The 25434-nt window shown below is 42.7% G+C and overlaps 1 protein-coding gene across 1 annotated transcript in view; it reads right to left on the bottom strand.

Annotated features, from left to right (window-relative positions):
* LOC139758804 (uncharacterized) overlaps window positions 1–25434 on the bottom strand; it is a 1625355-nt gene that overhangs the window by 1560239 nt on the left and 39682 nt on the right. The window contains exon 4 of the mRNA XM_071680623.1: window positions 2868–2994. Within this exon, the coding sequence (XP_071536724.1) occupies window positions 2868–2994 (127 nt within the window). The remainder of the gene's footprint in view (window positions 1–2867; window positions 2995–25434) is intronic.

Genomic DNA, 25434 nt, shown 5'->3' with positions numbered 1-25434 from the left:
TAGCAACACAAAGCTCTCCCTAACATCTACTCCTACTACCTTCCCTCTCACTTGCTCTACCTTCCTATCTCCTATCCATCCAAAAATCCTCCCCTCTGACTCAATTTCCCTTCCACTCTCTCCCATCCAGCTTCTCCTCATCACCTTTCCCTTCCTCTCTCTCCAATCTACGCAACCTTTCCCACCTCCCTCCCCTTCCTTCCCTTTATCTTTTCCTTCCACTCTCCCTTCTTGCCTACCTCCTCCTTCCCTCTCATCTACCCTCTACACTACCTCTCACTCAAATTCCCTCCCTCCATCTTTCCCTCCCGTCTCTCCTTACCTCCCACTATCGTCCTTTTCTCTTTCAACCCATCATTCTCACTCGTCTGTCCCACCTTTCCTTCACCCACGAACTTTCCCATCTCCCCCCTCCCTTCGCTTCATACCACCTGTTTCTCCAACCCATCTCCCATCTCATTAACTCCCTCTCCTTAACTCTAACCCCCATTCTTCTCCCCCCATCCCCCTCCCTCACCATTCCCAACACCAACGTCTCTCCCGCCTTCGGGAGGAGTCCCGACTAGCATGAAGGAGGGCGTGTCTGGCCCGTCGAGTGATGGGCAGATCGTGGACTTCTCCAGCCAGCCAACCAGACCCCCTAGCCAACCAGCCAGCCAGCCAGACCCCCGAGCCAGCCAGCCAGACCTCCTCACACACACACACACACACACACATACACACACACACACATACACACACACACACACACACACACACACACACACACACACACACACACACACACACACACACACACACACACACACAACTCTTTGTTATCCAGCCGTCACGCCGTCCACCTCACAGGTTACTCTGTAGGTCATCTGTTAAGGGCCTCTCCCCTCTCCCACACACTCTCTCCTTACTGTGTGGGGCTTGGGGGGTGGGGGAGGAGGTCAATGGGTAGGCAGGGAGGAGCCGGGAGGAGAGCGAGAGTCCGACAAGGACAAAGAGGGAGTGGTAATAAGGACCAGCCTAGGAGGAGGAGGAACCAGGGGTGGGATAGGGAGAGAGTTCCTAGGAGATGGAGAGAGGGTGGACAGGACATGTGAGGGGTGGTGGAAGAGGCAGGGAGAGTGTGGCACGGTGGAACACGAAGAGGAACGAGAAAGGAACGGAATGCGAGAGTGTATGGGAGGGAAAGGTGGGCGAGGGAACGACAGGTGAGTTGGTGAGGAGTGAGTGGAGGGACAGGACGTATGGGGGTGTAACCAGGTGAGAGGTGAGCGCGTGAGGTATGCGCTGGGTGGCAGGTGGGAGAGCCGAGGGGTCTGGAGGGAAAAGGGGGTGTGGGTTGAGTGACGAGAGGAGCATGAGAGAGGCGGTCGTGAGATGCACAAGAGAGAACCTAACTACCTCGTTACGTGTTCCCCGGTCACCCACACCATCACAGACACACACATCCTAACTACCTCGTTGTGTGTTCACCGGTCACCCACACTATCACAGACACACACACACACATCGTAACTACCTTGTGTGTCCCACATCACCCACACCCACAGACACGCACACTGAAGGTACACTTAGAAGATTGCATCTTTTCTAAATCAATCAAAATTAGTATTTAGCGGCTGGGCTTCGGTCAGGACCAAACCTTGCACACCTCCCATGCAACCATGAAAACCTCCTCCTCTCCTCGCAACATCACGACCTCCCCGACCCCTCTTGGTAAGAGACACCCAACCCCAAAAAGGTTGTTCCACGTGAGTCACACCTGCACAAAAATGGTGGCAATAAACACTGGTCAGCAGGTACACGTTCTAACGCAGAAGAGGAGGACGGCACACTTGCGGAATAACCTGGATGAAGGATTGTGGGGTGAATTGGTATCGCACTCAGACACCGGCCGCTGAGGCTTGTCTGCAGCCATCACAACATGATGACACTGAGTTAACACTCCGACGCCTCTTACTAACCTGGTAACACTGTGTTTACAAAATCAAAAACAACAAAAGTCCTCCAAGAATAGGACGTCAAGACCTGACGAAAACAATGTCAGTGAAAAAAAAAAAAACATTAAGTAAATATTCAAATACATATCAGGTATTCCCAACGAGATGGGCTTACATTTCAGTCAACACTGGAGAATATCTAATACCCATTTCTTAATCTTCAGTCCCCCAGTCATATTCGCTAAACTGTTTTATCAACTTCCAACAGTTTCTCCGGTAGGGGAGCAGAGGAGCCAGCTGTAAGGACCAAACCAACCAACGTGGCATCAACTTCCATCGCTTCACAAGTGACTCAGTCAAGCACGGTTTCCGTATCCATAAAACTTATCAAAAAAAAAAGTGAATGATAACCATGAGGACTTGGCCAGTCATGCACTCCCCCCCTGAGATGCAAAACCACAACACTCACCTGAATTCAAATGATCTCCAGCCAAATCGTCCAGTCACCGAGAATCTACGAGACCAGAACCCACACACACACACATCGGTCACCTCCCCTGACTTTCTTCTACCCTGCACTTCGTCGTGAAGGGTCTGGGCCAGCATGCACCTTCCCACACCTGGATCTTACTGTAAGACTATGGGGGTCGATCGTTCTTTGCACTGTCACTGATAAACATCTGGTAATAATTCCCAGTCGAAACGGAGGGTTTGATATACCTCTCCGGCCAAATCCCTTCCCACAGTCGTGTTCATAACCAAAGTGCATCTCGATACATGTCCTTCCTTCGGCTCTTTCTCTCTCTCCCTCCCTACACGCGACCCGCCCTCACTCACGAAGAAGAAGAAGAAGAAGAGATTTACCAGCTCTCACACGAGTGTTACCTGAACTCACGGCTGCAAAAGGTTAAGGTCAGTGTGAGGACTTACCTGTATCCTGAAGAGGTTCCTCCCCCGGCAGCCACCAGTTATAGCGAAGGGCGCTGCCCCAGGCCTGGGCTTTGAACGTTACCACCTTCCCCACGGCGGCGAAGTAGGACTCGTGTTGCAGAGCCACCTGAGGAGAACCGAGGCAATTAGATCAAACTAGACGTAATACAGAAAAAGAGAGAAAAAAAACATGGCACAGAAATAGCTTAATGGAAGTATATCGTTGGTGTCCTGTAGTAAATAGAAAACGTAATGAGGGAGAGGATAAAACATGGGATGAGCTAGGCACTTGCTGATAACAAGACAATTATTCATAACGAACACCTCGCCTTATTCTGCGACTGTGATACACAAAGCACCCAATTAGTGTTCGAGAGGAAGGGGAAGGGTAATCAACTAATTATGAACGTTGCTTTTAAAGTACATCTGAATGCTTCATCACGTTTCGAAATAAAAGAAAAAAAGCTTTTTTTCTTTTGGGTGTGGGGGAAAGTAAAAGTTCGACTACGTTCAGTTTAGCTTTCAGAATCGTGCAATGTATTTTTCCCGATTAAGCCACAACAATTTACTGTGATTTTTCTTCTTTCTTCCCAAATAAATGCGAATCCAAAGCTCCCGGATGTTTCAATGATGAATTCCACTTGACATCCATCACATCACAACCACCAGTCTTATCCAGCTGGTTCCTAGGCAGTCAAGTGTCGGTTTTCATTCAGTATTACCTGGCGATACATCTTACCAGTGGACGTAACCACTATCTCTGAGTTAACATACATGGCAAAATTACACAAGCATTCGATACGGAGGCGATCTTCCATTCTCTCTTTCTTGAAAAAAAGAAGAAAAAAATAGCAACTTCCAAAAGCTAAAATGACTTTAAGAATTTCATTTTTTTTTTTTTCTTATTTTCAGATACTTCCGAGAGCCGTTGACCCAAGACTTCGACTAGACGTAGGTCAGTGACAGTATGTACGTACGTATCAGGGACAACAAGAAGCATAAGACTCGTAATGCTACACCAACAGTAAATCACATGGACACCGTAGATGCACACGGTAAATGGAAACAGCAGTGGTTTAAATCAACGAACCCCTATGGCCCCCTCTTCATGCACGATATTGCATTCACATGCCACTGCTGCACGATGCAAAAAAAAATACATAAATAAATAGATAAACAAAGAACGTATTGAGGTTAAGAGTCTGGCTGAATCACGTATTCAAAAAAGGAAAAATGTACAGGCAAGGTCACCAACATTCCTCATTCCTTCAGTCCTCGTTCGTCCGGTGATGATTTATCTAGGCAGGTTTCCTGCCATAGGTGGAGTCCACGATGAAGAACAACTTTAATACCGCGAGCATGACGGTACAACCCTCGAGCAAGACGTAAAACCCTTGAGCAAGACATAAAACCCTTGAGCAAGACGTACAACCCTTGAGCAAGACGTAAAACCCCTGAGCACGACGTAAAACCCTTGAACAAGACGTAAAACCCTTGAGCACGACGTAAAACCCTTGAGCACGACGTAAAACCCTTGAACACGACGTAAAACCCTTGAACAAGACGTAGAACCCTTGAACACGACGTGAAACCCTTGAACACAACAGTACAACCCTCGGACATGATGGCCTAGCCTTTGGACATGGCCCTTAAGGGCCAGGTCGAAGGCCATACCATCACACCTAAGGGTCGCACTATTGTGTTCAAGGGATGGTACCGTCCTGCTCAAGGGCTGTACCGTCGCCCTGCTCAGTGGGATTAATAACAATTCCCACTCGTCAGAAAGTATACTTCCCACGGTTGTTAAATTGAATAAAAAACATACGAATACAAATAGCGGAAAACAAGTCCTGTGTTGGTCACGAGACGTGGTGGGGGTAAACGTAGGAGGGGACATCATAAAACACGACTCAGGGGTAAGGGAGGAGAAGAGAGGAGAGGGAGAGGATGAATACATTAGACAAGGAAGAGCCGTGCGGGGTGGGGAGAGAGACAGACGCGACAAGTTGTGTCGTCTTGGCCACACAGCTGTAACGTAGGAAGGCCACATTCCGCCGACGAACAATTATGATCCTGACTAACTTCGCAACTTGGCGCCTCCAACTTCCAGAACACACAAGAAAATCGCTCATAAATCACCTCCTCCCACCCCTTCAATTTCACGAGTGAGGCCAGGCGCCCTGCAGGCTTCAAAGCCTCCCTCCCTCTCCCCCAGGGGAGATAACCCATTGAAATTATCTTGGCCTCAGTTTACTTGCCGACACAATGCTGTTACTTCAGCTCCCTCACCAAAAAAATATTACAGCCGCCCGTTAGTTCAGTCCATTTCTAGCACGGGAGAGAGCCGGGATCATGGTGGAGGCCTTTTCTTTTCTTTCTTTCTTGTTAGTCAAAATGGCCCGAGTATTCTCGTCAGTTACTTTGCAAAAGGGCCTTTTTAACAGCCGCCACTAAAAAGCGCGGCACGCCTGCCTGGCCCGTCATGTGTCGATGGTCGGGGTGCGCTGAACCCAAGACGAGTGTGAACTTGTCGTCCCTCCTGGTCACCAAACGCCACGAGTCATCGCCTCACCAGGACTCACCCGGCCAGTCTGGTCACAAAACCAGACCTACGTACTTACTGATGAAGCGAGTTTGGAAAACGTGTGGTCGTCGTCCCGGTAGAAGATGGTATGACACATGCCATGTGTTACTGACGGAGCGAGCTGCGAAAACATAGGTATTGATGGCGCGACTCTGACTTAGCTCATGCATAAAGGCGAGGCGAATTAGGAAAACCTAGTGTACTGTAAAGGGAATTGGGAATGCATGTGAACGTAATGGGAGGGTCCTGTTAAGCCACCCTCCTGAATTCGAGGAGAATCTACAAAGTATGTGGACAGTTGGAGAGGCGTAGAAAGCACAAGACTGATGAGGGAGGATTGGAGAGCAGGTGAAGCAGAGAGAGAGAGAGAGAGAGAGAGAGAGAGAGAGAGAGAGAGAGAGAGAGAGAGAGAGAGAGAGAGAGAGAGAGAGATCCTGCTGGGGAAGACATATACTAATGAACGTTTTGGATAACGTGAGGGGTGGCTGGGATATGTAGAGCATGAGGATCAAGACATTTCTGGGGATGAAAAAAAATATCTTTGACGGATGAGCAGTGTGGGAGGAAGGGAAGGCGACTGCAAAACTGGGAATATGTAGCCTGTAATTCCATGACTGGGATCCTAATCAATATAAGGACTTTTCCATATGGTGAAGGCTTATCATGATAAAATAAAAGGAACATAAGTTACTATCAGAACACAGAGCGAACAGATAACAGACACCATGAAAAACAAAATATCAGCTTTTTTTTTCACCTATAACTAAAAGTAAAAGGAAATTCAGGCACGTATTCCCTTCCTGAGAGAGTTTATGTAGTTTTGTATTCCCAATATACACAGTTGATCCTATATAATCTCTTGAGTGAGTCTACTGATGTAGCATTCACATCAGTAGACGCCAGTGATCTACACTTCAGTTACCCCATTCGCCTCAGAAAGCGTAGAATTCAACACTATGACGAGGACAAGAAAAACATGGGGGGGTGAACAACCACGTCGGTGCAAAGGACTGGAAAAAAAAAAGTAAATACTAAAAGCCTCACAGTGTACAAAGTTAGGGTCGGGAAGAGAGGGATAAAGTGAGAAACTGGAAACATGGGAAAGTTAGGAGATGGCTAAAGATTGGAAAAGTTTGAGAAGGCTACAGACGCACACCGGAGCGAGCGAGATCACACTGGGTACTGCCCGGAGAATTTCGCGAGGGTGGGTCATGGTGCTGCTGTGAAGACTACGACATGAAACAGAGTAAAGGTACGACCTCGCCATCATGAGGCGAGGTAAGTAGTCATGCCATCACACACCCAGGGGTGGTCGTCATCATCACCCTGCCTGCAGGTCGTACCGTTGTGCTCAAGGGTCGTACAGTCATGCTCTCAAAATGTTAAGACAAGGAGCCTTAAGACGAAGATTTCTCCCTAACACACACACACAGTCACACATCACCTCACCCCTTGTGTACTGACCGTAACTTATACCTTGTGCCGTCTTGAAAGTACAATCATATAAACAGATAAATAACACGACTGAAATATACATACCTATCTCACCGTTCGGGCGGGAGAGGAGAAGGGAGGGAGGGAGGCATGAGTAGAAAAATAATATAAAAGGAACAAAAAAACTACGTTTCCTCTCGGTCGTTCCGACCTGACACTTAGGCACGAGGGGAAATACCGTGGATTAACTAGAGACAGAACTGGGACGAGTAGGGAAAGAAGGGAGGGAGAGGGAAAGGGAGTGAGAGAGGGAGAGGAAAAGGGAGTTGAGGAAGGGGGGAGGCGGGTGGCACACTGTAAAATCCATGAAGCCGCGGAGATAAAATAGAAAATATGATATTTTGGTCAGGATATAAAGACCTCCCCCTCTAAACTCAAATGGGTATTCTGGTATCGCAATGGCTGGGAGGAGGTGGGGAAAGGGGAGGATTTGAGCTGAGAGCGGGAGGGACACCGGCTGGAAACAAGATGTTAAAAAGAGGAGGGATGGAAGGCGGATCTGGACAAGAGCCAGATTACCTGGAATGAGCGAGGTGTGTTCACGTTGTTTGGAGACCTCGAGAGAGAGAGAGAGAGACCTTTGGTACGGTAAACTAAAGCGAGTCGTGCAAGACCAGCTACAACTGTAGAACGTGAGGGAATATCATAAACTCTAAGTGTCCAGCCTATAAGAGGTGATTTCACTGAAGGGATACAACCGTAGAATCTGGTTTATTTCGAGATGATCGACCATTTTGCAAGCAGATTTGTAACACGAACTCTTAATGTGTCTGAGAGAGTGTGTGTATGTTCCCCGTTTATACACATTTATGTATGTACATGTTAACGAAACAGTGCAAAAAGGCTTTCATGATCCTTACAAAGGAAGAACAGAGAGTCTATCCAGATCCCAGCGTGGAAACTGTGTACATAGTCACTGTTACACAGGCCGGGGGACACAAAAAAATATCACCAGAAATAACATTACTAATTCCACATCACAAACAAGCCGGGACGAGGGATACACAAGTCTGCGAACCAGACAGATTCGGTTACTGTAATTTTTGGCGGACGCTGACGTAGGTCAATATGCTGAGTGAGTGAGGACCTGCAGACTCCATGATGAATGTCACATTTCCCCATCCACAGATCTCTCACCAGCCGCTCACGAGCGAAAAAAGATCTCACAAATGAGAAAGGCCTTATTGTCCTGTGCATGACAGAGAGTAGTATCAATACTCAAAAGAAATAAGAGCCAAAGCGATCGGAGCCCAAATCATGACAACTCGAAAGAAGATTTCTTGTTCAGATACAAACAGGACTTAAGAGACGAATGAATAAAACTGCTGATCGTTCAAACTTAAGACATTATAAGGTCGGCCGATTAGGTACCGGTCTGTTGAGGGAAAGGTACAGATGCCTGGCTTAAAACTCAACCTGGTTGTGTTGCGTGATGCGATTCATCAGAAAGACAACAGCAACACACGTCTGCAGTACTGAATATAGAACACGTCAGACATAGACCGGTGTGTGTGTGTGGTATGGTACGCCGCAACGCTGGAACATCTTCATCTCTCCCTAAGCCACCAACACCTTCATCCTCCTCCCTTACTTTTTAGATTTAGCCACGCATCATCCTCCCCCTCACCCTCCATCCCAATCTACTCTGTCATCACCCACCCACCAGTAGCACCCAGTCCATTTGTATTTCACAGGTACCCCCAATTCTACCTCGTTCTCCATGTGAGCCTAGCCTTCATCATTCCTCATTACGGGTATTCCCTATCCTCCTCACCTATCCGGCATCCCTACTTCCTCTAGCCCCACCCTTTCAAAACATCTCAGCTTTCCACGTCTCAAGAACTGTAGGAACTGTATAGTGCACAGCATCGCCTCACAGATACGTGGATCAAATGAATGGCTCGTAAGATCTTCCCAGCTGTACGAGGCCTCACCCTAGTACACTCCTCCTGCCACACCCCACAGACCCTCCACCACCATCGTCAGTCCCTCCGCCCTCTCTGCTGATGGGGCAGATGCGCTTCAGTATTTTTGGATTGCTGTCTCGAATTCATTTATGGTTTAGTGCAATTTTATATCGGAAGCTTTTGCCAGGGTGTGTGTGTGTGTGTGTGTGCGTTTTACCACCAATATGCATCCAGAGCCTTCTTAATTTCTCCATTGTATATCTCACAACCTCTCCCGTGCATATATATGCCCATCTTGATCTCATCGATGATATTATCCAATCTTTCACGACGTTAGTGTTCGAGTGTAGGCTGGGGTACAAAGCTTCCTCGAGACTTTCCAGGAGTATAATTGTCTACAAATTCTGCTTCTACTTAGTCTCAAATCATTTCAATCCTGCCATTCCAACCACCCTCAAAGATGATGCGAACACACACCAATATTGTATCTGCGAGTGCATCAATGCCTTGAAGTAGTTCCATCACTGTTCTCCCTTGTCCACGGGTCGCGTCGGCTACACCATACAATACCCACCGCACTGCCACAGGCAGCAAAATGCAATTTGCCAAACGTGTGCTAGGCTACTGTATGATACAGCATTCAAGCCAGTTACTGCATCACGCGTACTACAAGCCGTAATCCACGCTGTGTTGGTCGCATTCTGCCGATATGCAGTGCGGGATAAACTATACAAGCAATCGAGCGGGAAAACGATGAAACATGAGATGCAGGGGAACTGGACACTCCACGATACCCAACATAAAAATCACAACACGTTAAAAAAAAATATGACAAAATGTGGTGCATACCACGAGTGAAGCGGCTCACCACAGTACCACAGATACAGAAGCACCAAGTCCCTTGTGATGTAACATGACTGTACCACCGTACCATACGAGGCACAAGCCACTCTTGTACCAAGTGTGGCACAGAGTACGCGGGTCATAGAACCCACTCTATGTCGTATGTAGGTCGGGTTAACTCGACCTGTATGTGGTACATCGTACCACATGGTACAAAACAGAGCGTACCTAAGGTATGTACCCTTATCAATCTCCCATTAGGGGATGGGCCACTCCCCACTGTCCCTAGTGGTTATCCAACCCATTTGAAAAAAAAAAATACATCGAAATCCCCCTTCCTCCTAATCCTCCCCATTAATAAATCCCGCCATTAAGGGGCGACACAGCATTATTAAGCGAGTTCCGAGGAGTGGTGAGCAACAAGGCGTGGGATTACCCTGGCATCAAATATGAATGTATGGATTTGAATTGAGTATCAGATACCCGAGCCTGGAATTACTCCAGCACCGCTGCGCTAAGCTCGGCTTTACGAAGAGATTACTACCATAATTAAGTTTCCTTCGGCGGCCAACACCAGTGAACGTCCAAGCCGGCCCCCCCCCATCACATGGGTTGGCCAAGCTGGCTGGCTATGGACGCGGTCAGCCCGTGAACCCGAGTGTAACGACCGTAGTTATGAGTTATGAACTTAGTTACGTCCATGGGTGGGTAATACCGTCCTTAACCAGCACATGCCGTAGCCAAGTTATAGTTACATACTTGATGAACATTCAATTTGCTGTCCACAACCAGCTTGTGATATATATATATATATATATATATATATATATATATATATATATATATATATATATATATATATATATATATATAACGAGCCTAAAATTCTAAGTCAGTAACTTGATTTACTTCCTTTATCTGGTTTACAGTTTTACCCGGCCAACATGCAAGTCTAATGAAGCTTTTCTAGCCAGAACGTAAGCAAACACGTGCCTGTTATATCCCTTACCAGTAAGTGAACTTCTCGTTACAACTAAACAGCTTATCATTAACCTGATTATAACGCGAGCCAACCACACGTATGAAGGTTTCAATGATCTAACAAATGGGATCAGCTAACCTACGTCCCTGGACAATAGCAAGTCGAGTGTGATTCAGTTCCCCGATAGCTTATATAGATTCGCCTAAGTGGAGTTCCTTCCTGGCCATCATCTACATTCCTTGCAACACTGACGAACAAATGGGTTTAATTATGTCACTAGGCTAACAACTGGGTCCCCAAGCTGGGACGTCAAGTTGTGTTGAGCCTTAAAGGCAGCATGTGAGGTTAATCAGAGTCCCAAGTTGGATGCGAGGTGTATAAACACTCACAATGGCTCCCCGCTCAGCGAAGGCAAGCAAATAAGACTTCAGGTTTCAAAAGTCTCTTCACAAGAGAGATGGGACTACAATACTAAGATAAAGCCCACAGAAGACCTGGAGCTCAGCTGACGACAAAACATTCGAAAGGAATGGATTTTTCATCATCGGTCTCGCCCACCATTTGCCTGCATGGTTCCCAGAGATGAAATCTTAAAAGAAATTCTTCGAGATGTCTGATACATCGAGGTATTACTGTGGACGACAAATCAGGAGCCAAGTTTACACCAAATTCTTTTTTACACCTTTAATATACCAGAATTCCTCTCATTAATAAGCTCGCCACAATAGTTTGTATGAAAACTAAAAAAAAAAAAAAAGAGAAATCTTACATACATTTTTCATTACCGAGGTAAAGCAGCGTAAATAGGCGCGTAGTTCCATCAAACATTGAAATCCTCCGATATAGTGACCTAATAATTATGACAAAGTACGAAGCCATGTCGAAATCCATTAATAACTTGTTCGATCTATTGCGGTAATGTAGTTAGTCCATGACAGACGCATCACAGCGAGATAAACCTGTTAAAACCAGTTTTGTTTCAAGGTTTCGTCTAGCTGATCCTTCAGTACAGTGGGCCTTAATAAACATCTTCTAATTTCACATTAATGACCAAAAAATTCACGTTGCTTCACGTCATCGAATTGTTTTTCGTGGTCTCGACCTACGTGAATTACGGGCCCGGGAAATATCAGCAGATCACTCACCGGGAAGACAGCAGCTTTTGGTGGTGTAACGCAGAATTTCTAACTGCACTGCTCTGCAATACTGATGTTGGGAGTCCAGCCAACAGCATTTACATCCAAATGCACACTGGCACTTACTACATAATTCTGTACACCGAAACTGGTCAAACGCGATTTAGAAACAGGAATTCCACTCTCACGCAATAAACAGTCAAGTACACTCAGCCAATGCAGTTTCCTATTGAGTTGGGTACGTCCATGTGAAGGAAAACGGATAAGCTCGCATGAGCCCTTCAGATAACACAGACGACACAACTCTTACAGGGAAAGCATGAATTACCTACTCCAAGGCACAAAACAACGATCATGGTACAATTTACTCGAAACGGGGCGATGGAAGATAGTTCGAGAAATAACGAATATTGTGGAGAGGTGGCATGTCAGTTTGTTTCTAAAGGAAGTGTTGCCAAACAGGAAATATTGTTCAATGCTTTTATTCTATTTATCAGTGCATCTTTAAGATTCTGTCGGGGGATAAGCTATTGAATAAAAGTCTTTGTGCATGTGGACACAGTTTCTTTCTCTTTCTTTTCACAATAAGGCAGTCCGTACCACACCACGGTGAAAAATTGACCCACAAGAAAACTTTACTGAGAATGACACCGGTTCTCAACCATTCTGTTTTGAAGCCCTTGTGTCCGGTCCCTCTGGTTCAATAGCCTAAGTCCCAACGCCCAAATACTGTTAGCACAACATTTGTTTAAGATAAAAGGCAACAGCGTTCCTCTGTCGCACAAAATAAAAGGCTATCAAGGAACAAACCCACACTGCCTAGGTATCACACACACACACACACACACACATACACACACACATACACACACACACATACACACACACACACACACACACACACACATACACACACACATACACACACACACACACACACATATATATATATATATATATATATATATATATATATATATATATATATATATTTTTTTTTTTTTTTACTTACGCGCGCACGCGCGCACTGAATGATGAAACTGCATACACAAGTTCAGAAATTTTACAACAGCAGAGAAATTTCAAGATAGGGGGGCCGTACGAATGTAGAATTTCCTTCCCGTAAAGTATATATATATATAGCTAATCACACACAAACAGCTAATTGCACACCACAAAATTGTCTACTATTTTGATTTTTGTTCGTATCAGATGTGTACCATTCAGAGGGCAATAAAAATAGTAATGATAAGAGTTTAACATTATCTAAGAAGTATGCGTTATCTATACACTGTCTATAGTTCTCAATCTTAATTTTTCTCTACCTGAATTCTTGTAAATCCATCTATGAATAAACTTTTCAAAAGAGAAACAAATACAGGTCATTGAATTTCATCAGCCGAGATAAGTTTTCCCAGTAAAACATAAGCAACCACATTGAATAACATTTCATATACATTTTGTGCACTTAAATAATCATACGAGAAATAAGATACTTAAAACATTTACATTAGCTTAGATGAAACATTCTGGATTAATGTTTTCTTAATCGCATAAAACCAAAATTTTGACCTCACAGGTGCTCTTTAATAAAAACAAAGAAAAGGTGTGATGGATAAAACGCATTCCTATTTCCTTCTTTGATACTTTATGATGTGATATACTCATAAAGCACACAAAATCTTTTTTCAAGTCTGATAGGTATCTCCTTAAAAGTATGAACTACAAACATTACATCTCCTACGATAGACGAAAATATACAATATCAAGTTTCTACAAAAATTGATATCGTATGTAATTATCACGATGAATCATAAATCAAAAAGCAAACTCTAAACCTGAGCTGGAAGCAATGAAATTATATAAGGAGCAGTGAAAGTGTCCATTCAGAGCCACTTCACTCTGTTTTGATACTGGTACCTACATGGTTTCAGCAGTGTACCTTTAAACTCAACTACTTAAGTATCTACCTGAATCCCGTCCTTTACCACTCCCCCATGCACCTCACCTTTTTATTTCTCTCAAACATTCAACAAACACAGGCTGTTAACACTAACAGTACAATAGTAACGAAGTTACTCCCAAGGAAGCAGGAGCGAAAAACCAGTGCTTTGTTACCTATGACTTGTTTACAAATTAACCCTCGATAATTCTAGCGCTCAGGATTTTCTTTTTTTTTTTTTATCAAAAACAGCATATAATCCGATTTCATAGGCAATAGTATGTTCACAACGAAAATGTCCAATATACTTTGCAGGACTTCTATTTTTCAAGCCATGGTAATACTCCGCTTCGGATTTGAGATGGGCAACGCAAAACCCGCTAGCTTCAGCGCTCCTATACCCAACATAGTGGAAACGCAATCCAGTTCTTATAGAGATTTGTCTGACTGAGGCGAGGAAAGAGGCTTTGGAGTGAAGGAATCTGAAATCCAGTAAGAAAGAAAAAACAACTGCGAAATACATATGCCCCCATTGTAGTCCTCTCTTGTAAAGCTATGATTCTAAGCTCTTCTAATTAAAAAAATTTACTGAAGGGTTTTGTACTTGGATAAGGCCATGGATTCTAGTACATTCTGTTCTTCCTAATACATTCCAACTTTCAGGAGATTCAAATTCTTTTTAAAGCTGACATCAAATCACATCTGTAAATGTTATATGGTTTAATAATGACTAATACTTACCACTCCACCATATTTAGATCTCAAGAGCATAAATACTTATCTTCAATCTCAAGGAAAATAATAATAAAGCTAAGGATATCCTCATGGACATGGGAACAGCAAGAAGCTCGTGTTTAAGGAAATATGGTACAGGTATCCTCACTCAACCAAGAAGTTCATCGATTCATAACAATTATCTGCTTCTACTGACGTTACCACAACACAGTGCCTAGAACCTAATGGACGTGGCCAGCTTATTTCACAAGTTGAAGTACTCGATTCCTGTAAATAGCATCAATGTTCCTCCCATGACTGTTATATATGCTGCAAATGGCTTCTCAACTTCCACAGGGAAGTATCCCCTAGGGTAAAAGAAATCCTAGTAATTGTTACCTACGTATACAGAGTAAAGTACATGATAAGGTGATTTACCAGTTTAGCTCCGCATCGAAAGTAACGTCGGAAAGCGGCTTCACATGATCCAGGCGCTCTACATACTTCGTTATTACAGACATAGCTGCAATAAAAGTTACGTATATTAAGGTAAATGAGGTAACAATGTAAAGGTAGGTAATATACTTGTAAAATATCAAAAGAACTTACAGTAACCTTACCTAGTATTCAAAATATAGTAAAAATACGGCGCCACGTCATTTTGTTGACATCCTCACTACCTTGGCGGTGCATTCTTATGATGAGTATATTTCGACTAAATCATTAAAAATCAATAAAATTTTTGACTGCTAATGAGGTTAGGTAAGGTTTCAAGGGCTGTCGATTCTTTACTTGAATGTTAGGTTACGTTAGGTTTTAAAGGGCTGTCGATTTTTTCATTTGAATGTTAGGGTAGGTTAGGTTTTAAAGGGCTGTCGATTTATATTTAAATGTTAGGTTGCGTAAGGTTTTTAAATGCTGTCGATCTTTTATTTGAATATTAGGTTAGGTAAGGTTTTTAAGAGCTGTCGACTTTTTATCTAAATGTTAGGTTAGGTTAGGTTTTAAAGGGCTACCGATTTTTTACATTAATGTTAGGTTAGGTAAGGTTTTTAATGGCTGTCGACTTTTTATTTGAATGTTAGGTTACGTTAGGTTTTTAAGGACTCGAATTTTTTACTTGAATGTTAGGTTACGGAAGGTTTTTAAGGGCTGTCGATTTTTTACGAGTGTATTACATACTTTTACTTTAATCAGCCCCATTTTTCAACGGATATATTACCTTCTTGTTATTCAATAAATAATGCTCCAAATCATGTTCTGTAAACATTTTTGTAATCACAGCGACCTAGAAAACCACCTGAAGTAGCCATTTCCCAAAGCTAGCACTGTCTTAACCCAACACTTTTCCTGCACTTCACGAAGGCGAAGTAAATAAATCTAAGGATGATGTGGTGCAAAGAAAGTAAACAATTCTCCCAAGACCAACTAGAATCGAGAACTGTGCCTGGTTAGCATCTGCGAAGGTACAGTTTCAATCTACAACCTGGTGTAGCTTACTTCAATCCCGCACGTTAGCCCAAAGAGGCACACAGCATACACTGCCATCCTCATTCCTTTCGTCCACGAGATGAGAAATACAAATGTTCGAGTAACTTCGTACGTAGGTATTTGGTTCACGATCACTATAGTCCACTATTCACATGTAAGTAAAAAAACATAGTTTTTGTCTCTTTTGCCAACATTTCTCATCGCCAAAAACCACTAACGCTGGTGTATTACGATGGCATACCCAACAAAGAAGCGTCATGAGCGACCTCGTGAGTGAATCAGGTTTCGTTCACATACCCCGAGCATTCGACACTCGCCTACTGAAAAGTAGCACATGTAATAAAAATAGCATTTCGTATACATTTACTTGCTTTGTGTGTGAATACGGGAGTAAGATTCTCATCGAATGATTTATAATTAAAGACTTAGAACGAATTCATTATTGCAAGTAAATGCTGACAAAATGTTACATTGAAAACCGCTTTTACAGATCTTGTTTTCACGATTCGCTTCAGCAGATAGTATCAAAGGACGGTCTTACGACGACACAGCCCCTCTGAGTCTTCAAATTATTAATGCTGAGGATAGAGCAAGGAGGAAATGAGGTGTTTTCAAGTTGTTGCGTGACAGGAAAATAGGATTTAGACGAAAAAGGCTAAATCGTCTGATCCTTTTCAAGCTCCGATTAAGGGGTAAGCGCAGGCTACCTCGTTCACTTGCCCGATTCTCTCTCTCTCTCTCTCTCTCTCTCTCTCTCTCTCTCTCTCTCTCTCTCTCTCTCTCTCTCTCTCTCTCTCTCCTGCAACAAACCATTATATTTTCGCTTCCCCTACTCTATCACTATACCTGTCATACTTTTTTCCCCCTCTTAATGTCTGTCTCATTTTCCTCCAGACGTCATCTCTTTCTCCTCTTCTCTGTCTTCATAACCTCTCCGCATACGATTTAACCAATATATCATGACTGCAATCCCTGTAGCCTTCAAATTCTCGCCGCTGTGCTTGCATATGAACTCGTTTAAGCGGTCTTAAAGGGTAACTTGAGCAATACCTCTCCACAGCTGCAAATTCCCCTCGGGAGTCAATGGAGAACCTGTAAGATCAAAGGCGACTGAAAGTGATGCGAGACCAAACGTTGGCCGATGTGGAAATAGGGCCATTTACGTCACCAGGTTCGTTACCCGTGTTATTGATAATTTCACTAAAGTTATCTGCGTCACAGCGGTAGTTTGATCGCCACTACAGTTGCAAACACAATCTTGTTTTACCAAAGGCAGTCAAAAGAAGCCGATGAACTCGAAACTAGATATACACTCAGTGGAAGCTATGGTTTCTAAGGACTAAAGAAAAGGCAAACGATGCATCCAAAACAGGTAGTAACGCATTCATGATCGACAGTGAGAGCCAGCATGGCCTTAGAATTACCTAGAACATCTAAAGGAAGGTGTTCAAGTCGTTTCGATTGGTCGTTACAAGATAATGAAGTCGACCTGAATGACCCCTGACTACTGAAAGGCCTAGAGACGAGATAACCAAACAACCAACCAGCACTCATGATCAGGGGAGAGTTCAAGAACGGTGATGCATCAAGACCAAAAGAAAAGTGGACTCAAAAATAGCATTCGGGGCAGGAAACGTTATATGAAAGCGAACTTTGCACTTAAGGCCAAAGATGCACAAAATACTGAACACAGGCTAATGGAACACTCAGCATTAATGACACTTTCACCGAGCTGTGTAACCATATGATGCAGTAAGTGTCAGGCTTACATTTTGTTTATGTTCGTAGGATACATTCAGCTGCCAAAAAGGCAATGAAAATAAGTGTATTTACACACCAAAAGAGTGTAAACAATGTAGGAATGGGTCGGGGCTGAGAGCCTCAAGAGCGTGTATCTCCATCTCCGGGTGTGCAAGCTTTCCTTAATGCTAGCTACGATATCCGGAATTTTTTTTTCTTTTTTTTTTCGTCCTTGGCTTCGATGCGTTGCGTGCCTATCGCTGATGGCGTCAGCTGACAACGTGAATGATACAGCAGAGAGCAGTCGACGAGACGACGACACCCTTCGATGCCAAGAGGGGGTGGGGGGGGGGGCAACATCTTTCACCGTGTCGTGAACTGCTTCACATACACCCTGAGCAGCGGTGCCTGAAATGCGGTAAATGTGTGGCCACTGACCCGATGTTCCTAGTAGATCCCTTTGGGGGCGGCCGAAAGAGCCAGCTGCTCGAGCGTGTAAGAAGGTTAGGCCAGGGGGGGAGTAGAGAAGAGGTCGGGGGGGAGTAGAGGAGCAGCAAGGTGAGGCTTTACATGTCCACCCCATCCACTGAACTCCATCAATCCAACATGTCTGTCACTCCGCTCAAGTTTGTTTCCTGATCAATCTGATCCACTTTTCTAAAACTCCACCCCGTCTATTCAACCCATCATAATCTGCTTATCTAACTTTGTTAACATTCATTAGTCTATTCATATGTTAATTCAACAGAAGGCAACTGATATGAAAATTCATATATACCATTTAATTCATTCTCTTGGTTATGGTATAAAAAACGCCTACAAAGGAAATGTTCAAAGTTTGTTACATAGCAAGACTGTTAGATCCTTAAGCACGATAGTACGATTCTTGAGCACGACAGTACGATCCTTGAGCACGACAGTACGATCCTTCAGCACGACGGTACGATCCTTGAGCACGACAGAATGAACATCGAACACGACGAAACCAACTTCGAGTACGACACCATCCATGATCGTCGTGCCAGCATACTTAAAGATGATCGTCTGGTCGTGCTTTAAAGTCTTCCTGTTGTACTCAAGGGTATTACCGCAGTACTCAAGGGTCTTAGCGTCGTGCTCATGGGTCTTAACCGTCGTGCTCAAGCGATTAAATCTTTAGAAGTGCACACCACAAGGTCACTCTGGGCGAAGCAGCCTAGCGAACACATCTAATGCCGAAAAATCCCTCTCGTTTTAGGTTACATTCACAAGAACAAAGAAACAAGTCCTGCAGCAAATTATCTGGTGACCTTTCTTTTTTTTTTCCCTCTTTTTCTTTTTTTCCTCTTTTTTTTTTTTTCTTAGCTCTGGACTTCAGAAAAGTCTGGTGCTTCTGTTATCAACCAAAATATTTTTTTCCATGCACGTTATCTAAACACTTTTAAGAATTATATTATATATCAGAAGCTCTTGAACGAATTTTTCTTGATTCAAAGATGCAGAGACGCGGGTGTGGAATGAGAAAACTTGTGGTGGTATTCATCTGAAGGCCGAATATAAAACCGATCTTCTTAGATGAAAAATAGTTGATTTGTTGGTCATTGTGACATAAGTTATTCACTTGTACAATCCTTTTCATAGTGAATTGTTATCACAAGGGTCATGTTATGCATCGACCGTGCATGGCCGTAGAACTGTATTGAATACACCTGAAGAATAAGTTCATTTTTTTCTTTCTTTTACGATTAGTGGTAATTACCAAATGATGTTAACGAGCCATAACGATCCTGACAATCGATAAACCTAAAGCCCAAATAACCAAACAACCAGCCACAATTTTACCTATATAAAGTAATATACATTCCATAAGCAGCTGTTGTTACAACCAGAATTCTTATTAATAACAGCTACCAATGATCCACTCATCATCATATGTGACAAAGGTTTCAACGAAAAGATTAAAACTTCGCAAAAAAAAGAGAAAAAGAAAATCATTTATGTTGCTTTAGATGCCACATGGGAATTCTTGTTGGAAACATGTGTGAAAAGAATGATTACATACAAGTACCGAGAACACATTGATCCGTAGGTGGAGACAAGTCCAAAGAGAAACAAAATTAGAACAAAAAAGAATTGTTATAAAAAAAAAAGAATGAAACAAAAATACATGAAGGTCACTGAAGGATTTGAAGCTATTGTGATAAGACGATCAACTGTAGGGGTGTGATGGGGCAGTAGTCTGTATAAAGACCGTTAGATAGAGACCACGTAATGAATAAGGTTTATTAAGCCCTTCGTGTACGTAGAGCACACATTGGAACTACTGTGTGGCAGGTAGCCAGAGGGGTAGCCAATTATCTCCACCTGTGATGCTGGCACAGGTATATATACCTGCCAGGCCAGGTAGTCTGAGATAGCCCTGGGGGTCTTACCGGCGCGTGTCTGCCCTCTGGTGTAAACTTTTGCTAATAATAGACCACATATGGTGGGCTGCTCCCTGGTCATACATAAGGTTGCTCTCACTCCTCTGCCAACCTCACCTCACACAGCCCTTCCCAGTATTCCCCTTGCCTACCCATATTACTACACTGTTATTAAGGATGCTTTAATATCATTATAGTTATTATAATCACGATAATTATGGTTATAATGTGTTGATATTTGTATTGTGCTAAAACAGTGTCTTATCACCATTATTATCATCATCATTATTAAAATCATTATTATTATTATCATCATCACTATTATTATTATTATTACTATTATTATTATGATTATCATAATTATTATCATTATTATTGTTATTATTATTATTATCATATTATTATTATCATTATTATTATTATTATTATTATTATTATTATCATTATTATTATTATTATTATTATTATTATCATACGCACATTTGCAGAATTATACCTTGATGCTAAAGACATAAACAATGAAACGTACTTCGATCGTGGGCACAACTGAAGAAGTAAAGTGTGTCAATTTTCTGGTATTCTCCAAACATTTGTTTTTGTACGTAAAGTGTATTTCTGTTGATATGATGGACGATTTTCATTTTGTCCCCTTGCAAAGATTTTATGATAACTGCTGTGACTATATGCGCTACATCATAAACTGAAGCTTCACAATTTCCTTGGGATATAGTGGATTTCAATTATCCCCCGTTCCAAAACCTGTCGCATATTTGCTTACCACTTCGTACATATTGTGCATTCCATTACTCTTATGGACAAGTTTTCGCTGATGTCTTTGGTATGAGGAAAGTCTCTAGGGAATTCATAACTACAGAGATGGGTTATATGTAATGCAAACCACAACTGACTGCATCATATCGCTCTCAGTCAGTTTACGACATAATGCCATCATGAAAAGGCTGCATTTATTTCAGCACTAGAAGCCGTGTTATCAAAGAGGGAGCTTGTATCAATATCTAGGAATGAATATTCTATTTACAGTTTGTCAGGATTGACGATCAAATGGATATGAACCAACCTTGTTCTATTCTCGTTGATCATTCTAATACACTGACGAGAAAAAGAACTCTGGGATGATTGCACTCCACAGACGTATGAATCAATTTCAATCGTTTACGACAAAAACACAATAATAGGCTATTTTACTACCATAAAAATTAACTAGCTTCGTTCATTCTCCGATCGAAGGAGAATGAATAAAGCTAAGGCTTGTTTCACTGGCATCTAATCACTTAATACTGGCTTTCACTAAGCTATAATTGGTTAATGATATATAATCAGGGGATATTCTAGACTGCCTCATTTAACCATTTACTGATGCACGACTCACTTGCACACTTACGTTAATGATTGATCTTACATTTAATATAGGTTGTGGCACTGGACCACGTTATGAGATTATAGCTTTAACATAATCAATGAAGCTCATTTAACCACTTTAACACGAAGGTAAGGACCTTGAGCACGAACGTACAACCCTTCAACACGAGAGCTAGACCCTTGAGCACGAAGGTACGACCTTCAATCACAACACTATGAACCTTGAGCACAAACGTAAGTCCCTTGAGCCTGACATTATGATGGCCTAGCCTACTGCTTAAGTCTCAAGGGCTAGGTTGAAGGCCAAGCCATCGCCAGCAAGACGTAATGTCGTGCTAGGGGATCGCACCGTTTCATTCATGGATCAATTAGCCACTGAAAGAGTGCGTAGCCCGTCCAAAATACCGTAACATTGATCATTTATATCATTCTGGCACCATATCTCCGTGTTTACACTTTTCCTCGCAAGTGATAATAGTTTTCGTAAAACACGTCCTTAAAGATAATTTCAGTAACTGTACGCGTCAAGAAACTGTGAACATGTCAAAAAAAAAAAAGGAAATGATCACTACTGCCAAGCCTAGCCCAGCCCAAAAGAGATTTCGAGCTCTGGAAACCCGAAGAGCCACACCGCAGAGAGATTCCTATCATCCTATCATACACGTCCTAAGGGATCGTTTACACACAATGTATGTGCTGTGTGCGACAGCGTACTGCAATTTTACAAGACACCCAGACAACATTGTGGTACACAGCCTCGCCCGTAAATTCTAGCGCCACCATAATCTCCGCTGGCAACTCTTCGTGTCGCCTTTCTCGGATAACAACCATGTCTTACTGACCATCAAGATGGGGTACAGCACTCTGCTTGATCCAGTTATGCTTTTAAAAATTCTACTTTACATGAGCCAATGATGGTCCGTGGTAGGAAGGGTAAATAAATTATTCTATGTAAAAATGTGAGGCTATGTTGCTGGAAATATAAGGTTCGGTTATCCATTTGTGCCAAGATTGGATCCAGTATTTTCCGCTTTCATCATAAATGTCGCTTTCTTTTATCAGCTCTTTGTCTAAATCATATCATTATATTATTATGTTATTATATATTTTAAATTCATGGGTGTAAAAAAAAAAAAAAATGGGGTAGACACACGAAGGAGCTCACCATCCACTCTTGAGGAAGGTACATTATTTTTTTTTTCCACCCCTTTAGCAAGGTATTGGTACGACCTCTGAATACGTTGATGTGGCTTCTGACTCGATGCACTGAGTAGGGGAAAGAGATATAGGGAATCGGATTCCTGTGACGTTTTCCCGTCAGGTAGCGTCAGTTATATGTGATAAGGTTTGCTATAAACGTGGAAAAGAGAGCATCCTATGCTGTCAAGAGAGTCTAACCCCATTCTTTCCAACAAGAGAGAGTCGTTGATCTGCTTAAGCTTGGGAGGAAAATGTAACTCCGCTTACTTAACTTGATTTATAGAATTTTTTGGAGGGCACGTAGGATACTGGAACACTGATCCAGAATTAGCTCCTTCACTGACAGATATTGAACCATATTTCCAGCAGTACCTACCAGAGTTTAAAAGAGTTACCTCACGAAGCAAAAAAAAAGGAGAAAAAAATCGTCGTCCAACAAGGCAAACGAGGTAGAGGAAGGAAAATGTTTCCCACTTTTCTCCCAAGCGATCAAGCAGAGGTAAAATGCCAACTACCACCACATGTGGACTGACCAAAATACGAGGCTTTTACAGAGCTCAGTGAATTTTTCAACATAATACGATTTCCTGCTTCATATTATTTTTTTGACAATTTTTTTTTTATTTTTTCCCTTAGACTCATTTCCCACCACGAGGTAAACTCTTTAAAGGACTTTACACGAAAAATGTTCGTATGCTAAGAAAAAAAAAATATGCCAATCTTTTTAAACAAACGAACATAAGATAAACTAAGGCAAGCACTGTATCGAAATCCTGATACAGAAAAATACGGTGTTTTCCAAAGGTGGAGAAATCAATACGACATTACCAAGTCAGAAACAAATTGGAAGGTTCGTTATTCAGACTCACAACAAACCTCGTTTTACCCGGAATTCACTTGTTTCAACCCATCACCATAAGAGGGCCAGTCTAGATGGTCAGTGTGTGTATGGGTTAGGAGCACTGTTTAGGCTACGGGTCAAAGCGTAAGTTCGGGTCAAGAGTTTGAGCTTGGGGTCAAGGCTGTGGGGTTGGGTTGGGGTCTAAACTGATGGCCGTGGTCATAATCTGGGCGAGAGTTAGAGTCTCTGGGCGAAGAGGTCATGATTAAAAAGTACGTGATTTGTATGATGTTCGCTGTAATGGCGATCGACTATTTCATGGACCATTCTCAGGGCTGGTAGCTGTACCGTTGCACAAACATAAAACAAAGATTCGTAAAAGCTGCTACTAACAGCTTCTTAGGTCATTACAACGTCTCAGATCACCATGGCTCCTTGTTTACAGTAGTTCCCCAGTTCACAACAGTGCCCCCCCCCCCTCCCCCAGATCACAACAATCCTCAGGTCACAACAGCTCCCCAGGTCACAAAATAACATATGAAGGATCACACTAACAATGATATATGGTTTCCCTCATGCAGTCTCCTGCAACGTGACAAAACAGGTCGAACATGCGATGGTATTACATGTTAAAGAATCTAATTCTGATTTCAGAACGATATCGTAGAGGTTCAAACCTCCAAGAAAAAAAGAAATCGAACACTAGAAATGATTTTCATAGTATTAAAAAGGGATCGGATGTCAAGAATCAGGAATTCAGTGTACCAGTAACAACTGAATCCTACACTGAAGACACTGGAAACCCGAAATCTAATTCTTTTATCATTCATCTTAAGTGAATATCGATGAGAAGAATTGTAGCCTATGAAACATCCAAATGATCGGATATATATAAGGAATTTAACATTGGTTAAAGCTTTTGCCCAATGACAACTGCCGAGGTATGCAATAGCATTCTGTAGCCTATGATTCTATAACGGTGCTGGAGGTATAGGACTGTACCCTATATCATATAGAACTATAGTAGTTGGTGCTGGATATATGGCACAATAACCTATATCCTATAATTCTATATTAGTGATGGAGATACGGTAAAGACTCCTATATCTTATAATTCTAAAGTAATTGCTGCTGGAGATATATGGTACAGTATCCTATATCATATAATTTCTTAGCAGTTAGTGCTAGAGACATGGTACAGTACCCTGTGCTCTCTAAGTCTCTAGCAGTTATCGCTGGTAAGGTCCACAGAAGCCTAGATGAATATTAAATGTCCAGTTTTCATTTAGCAGGACATTAATAGTCCTGAGGCACACACGACGCATGACACTACATTTTCTTTGCGTGAATACAAAGGAAGTTTTGTTTCGCCTCAGAAAATGTGTGAATTAATTTCTGCATTTTAAAATCATGCTCACAAAAGCGGACATTGTACTTGGGTTATGATGTTGCCGACTCGCTCGTAGTTTTTAAGCTTGCAGTGTTATGCAGGCAAAAATAACCATGAAATTTGTTACATTCATCAAATCTAACTCGTCTAAAAAATGATGAAACTTGGTCATTTCTAAAGTACACACGAGTCAAGTCGACTCGTCCATAATGAATAATATAATCATGATTTTTGTGGAGATGCTGATGATACAAAGCAACAGCCGCTTGGACAGATTTTGGAGGTGGAGACTCACCCTTGAGTATGACGGTACGAGCCTTGAGCACGACGGTAGGGCCCTTGAGTACGATGGTACGGCCCTTGAGCACGTCGGTACGGTCCTTGGGCACGATGGTACGGCCCTTGAGCACGACGGTACGGCCCTTGGGCACGACGATACGGCCCTTGGGCACGTCGGTACGGCCCTTGGGCACGATGGTACGGCCCTTGGGCACAACGGTACAGCCCTTGGGCACGACGGT

Source organism: Panulirus ornatus, chromosome 31, assembly GCF_036320965.1.
Source record: "Panulirus ornatus isolate Po-2019 chromosome 31, ASM3632096v1, whole genome shotgun sequence".
NCBI classification, from domain to species: Eukaryota; Metazoa; Arthropoda; class Malacostraca; order Decapoda; family Palinuridae; genus Panulirus; species Panulirus ornatus.
Note: the sequence above shows the minus strand (reverse complement) of the source record. Positions and strands in the feature narration are given on the sequence as shown.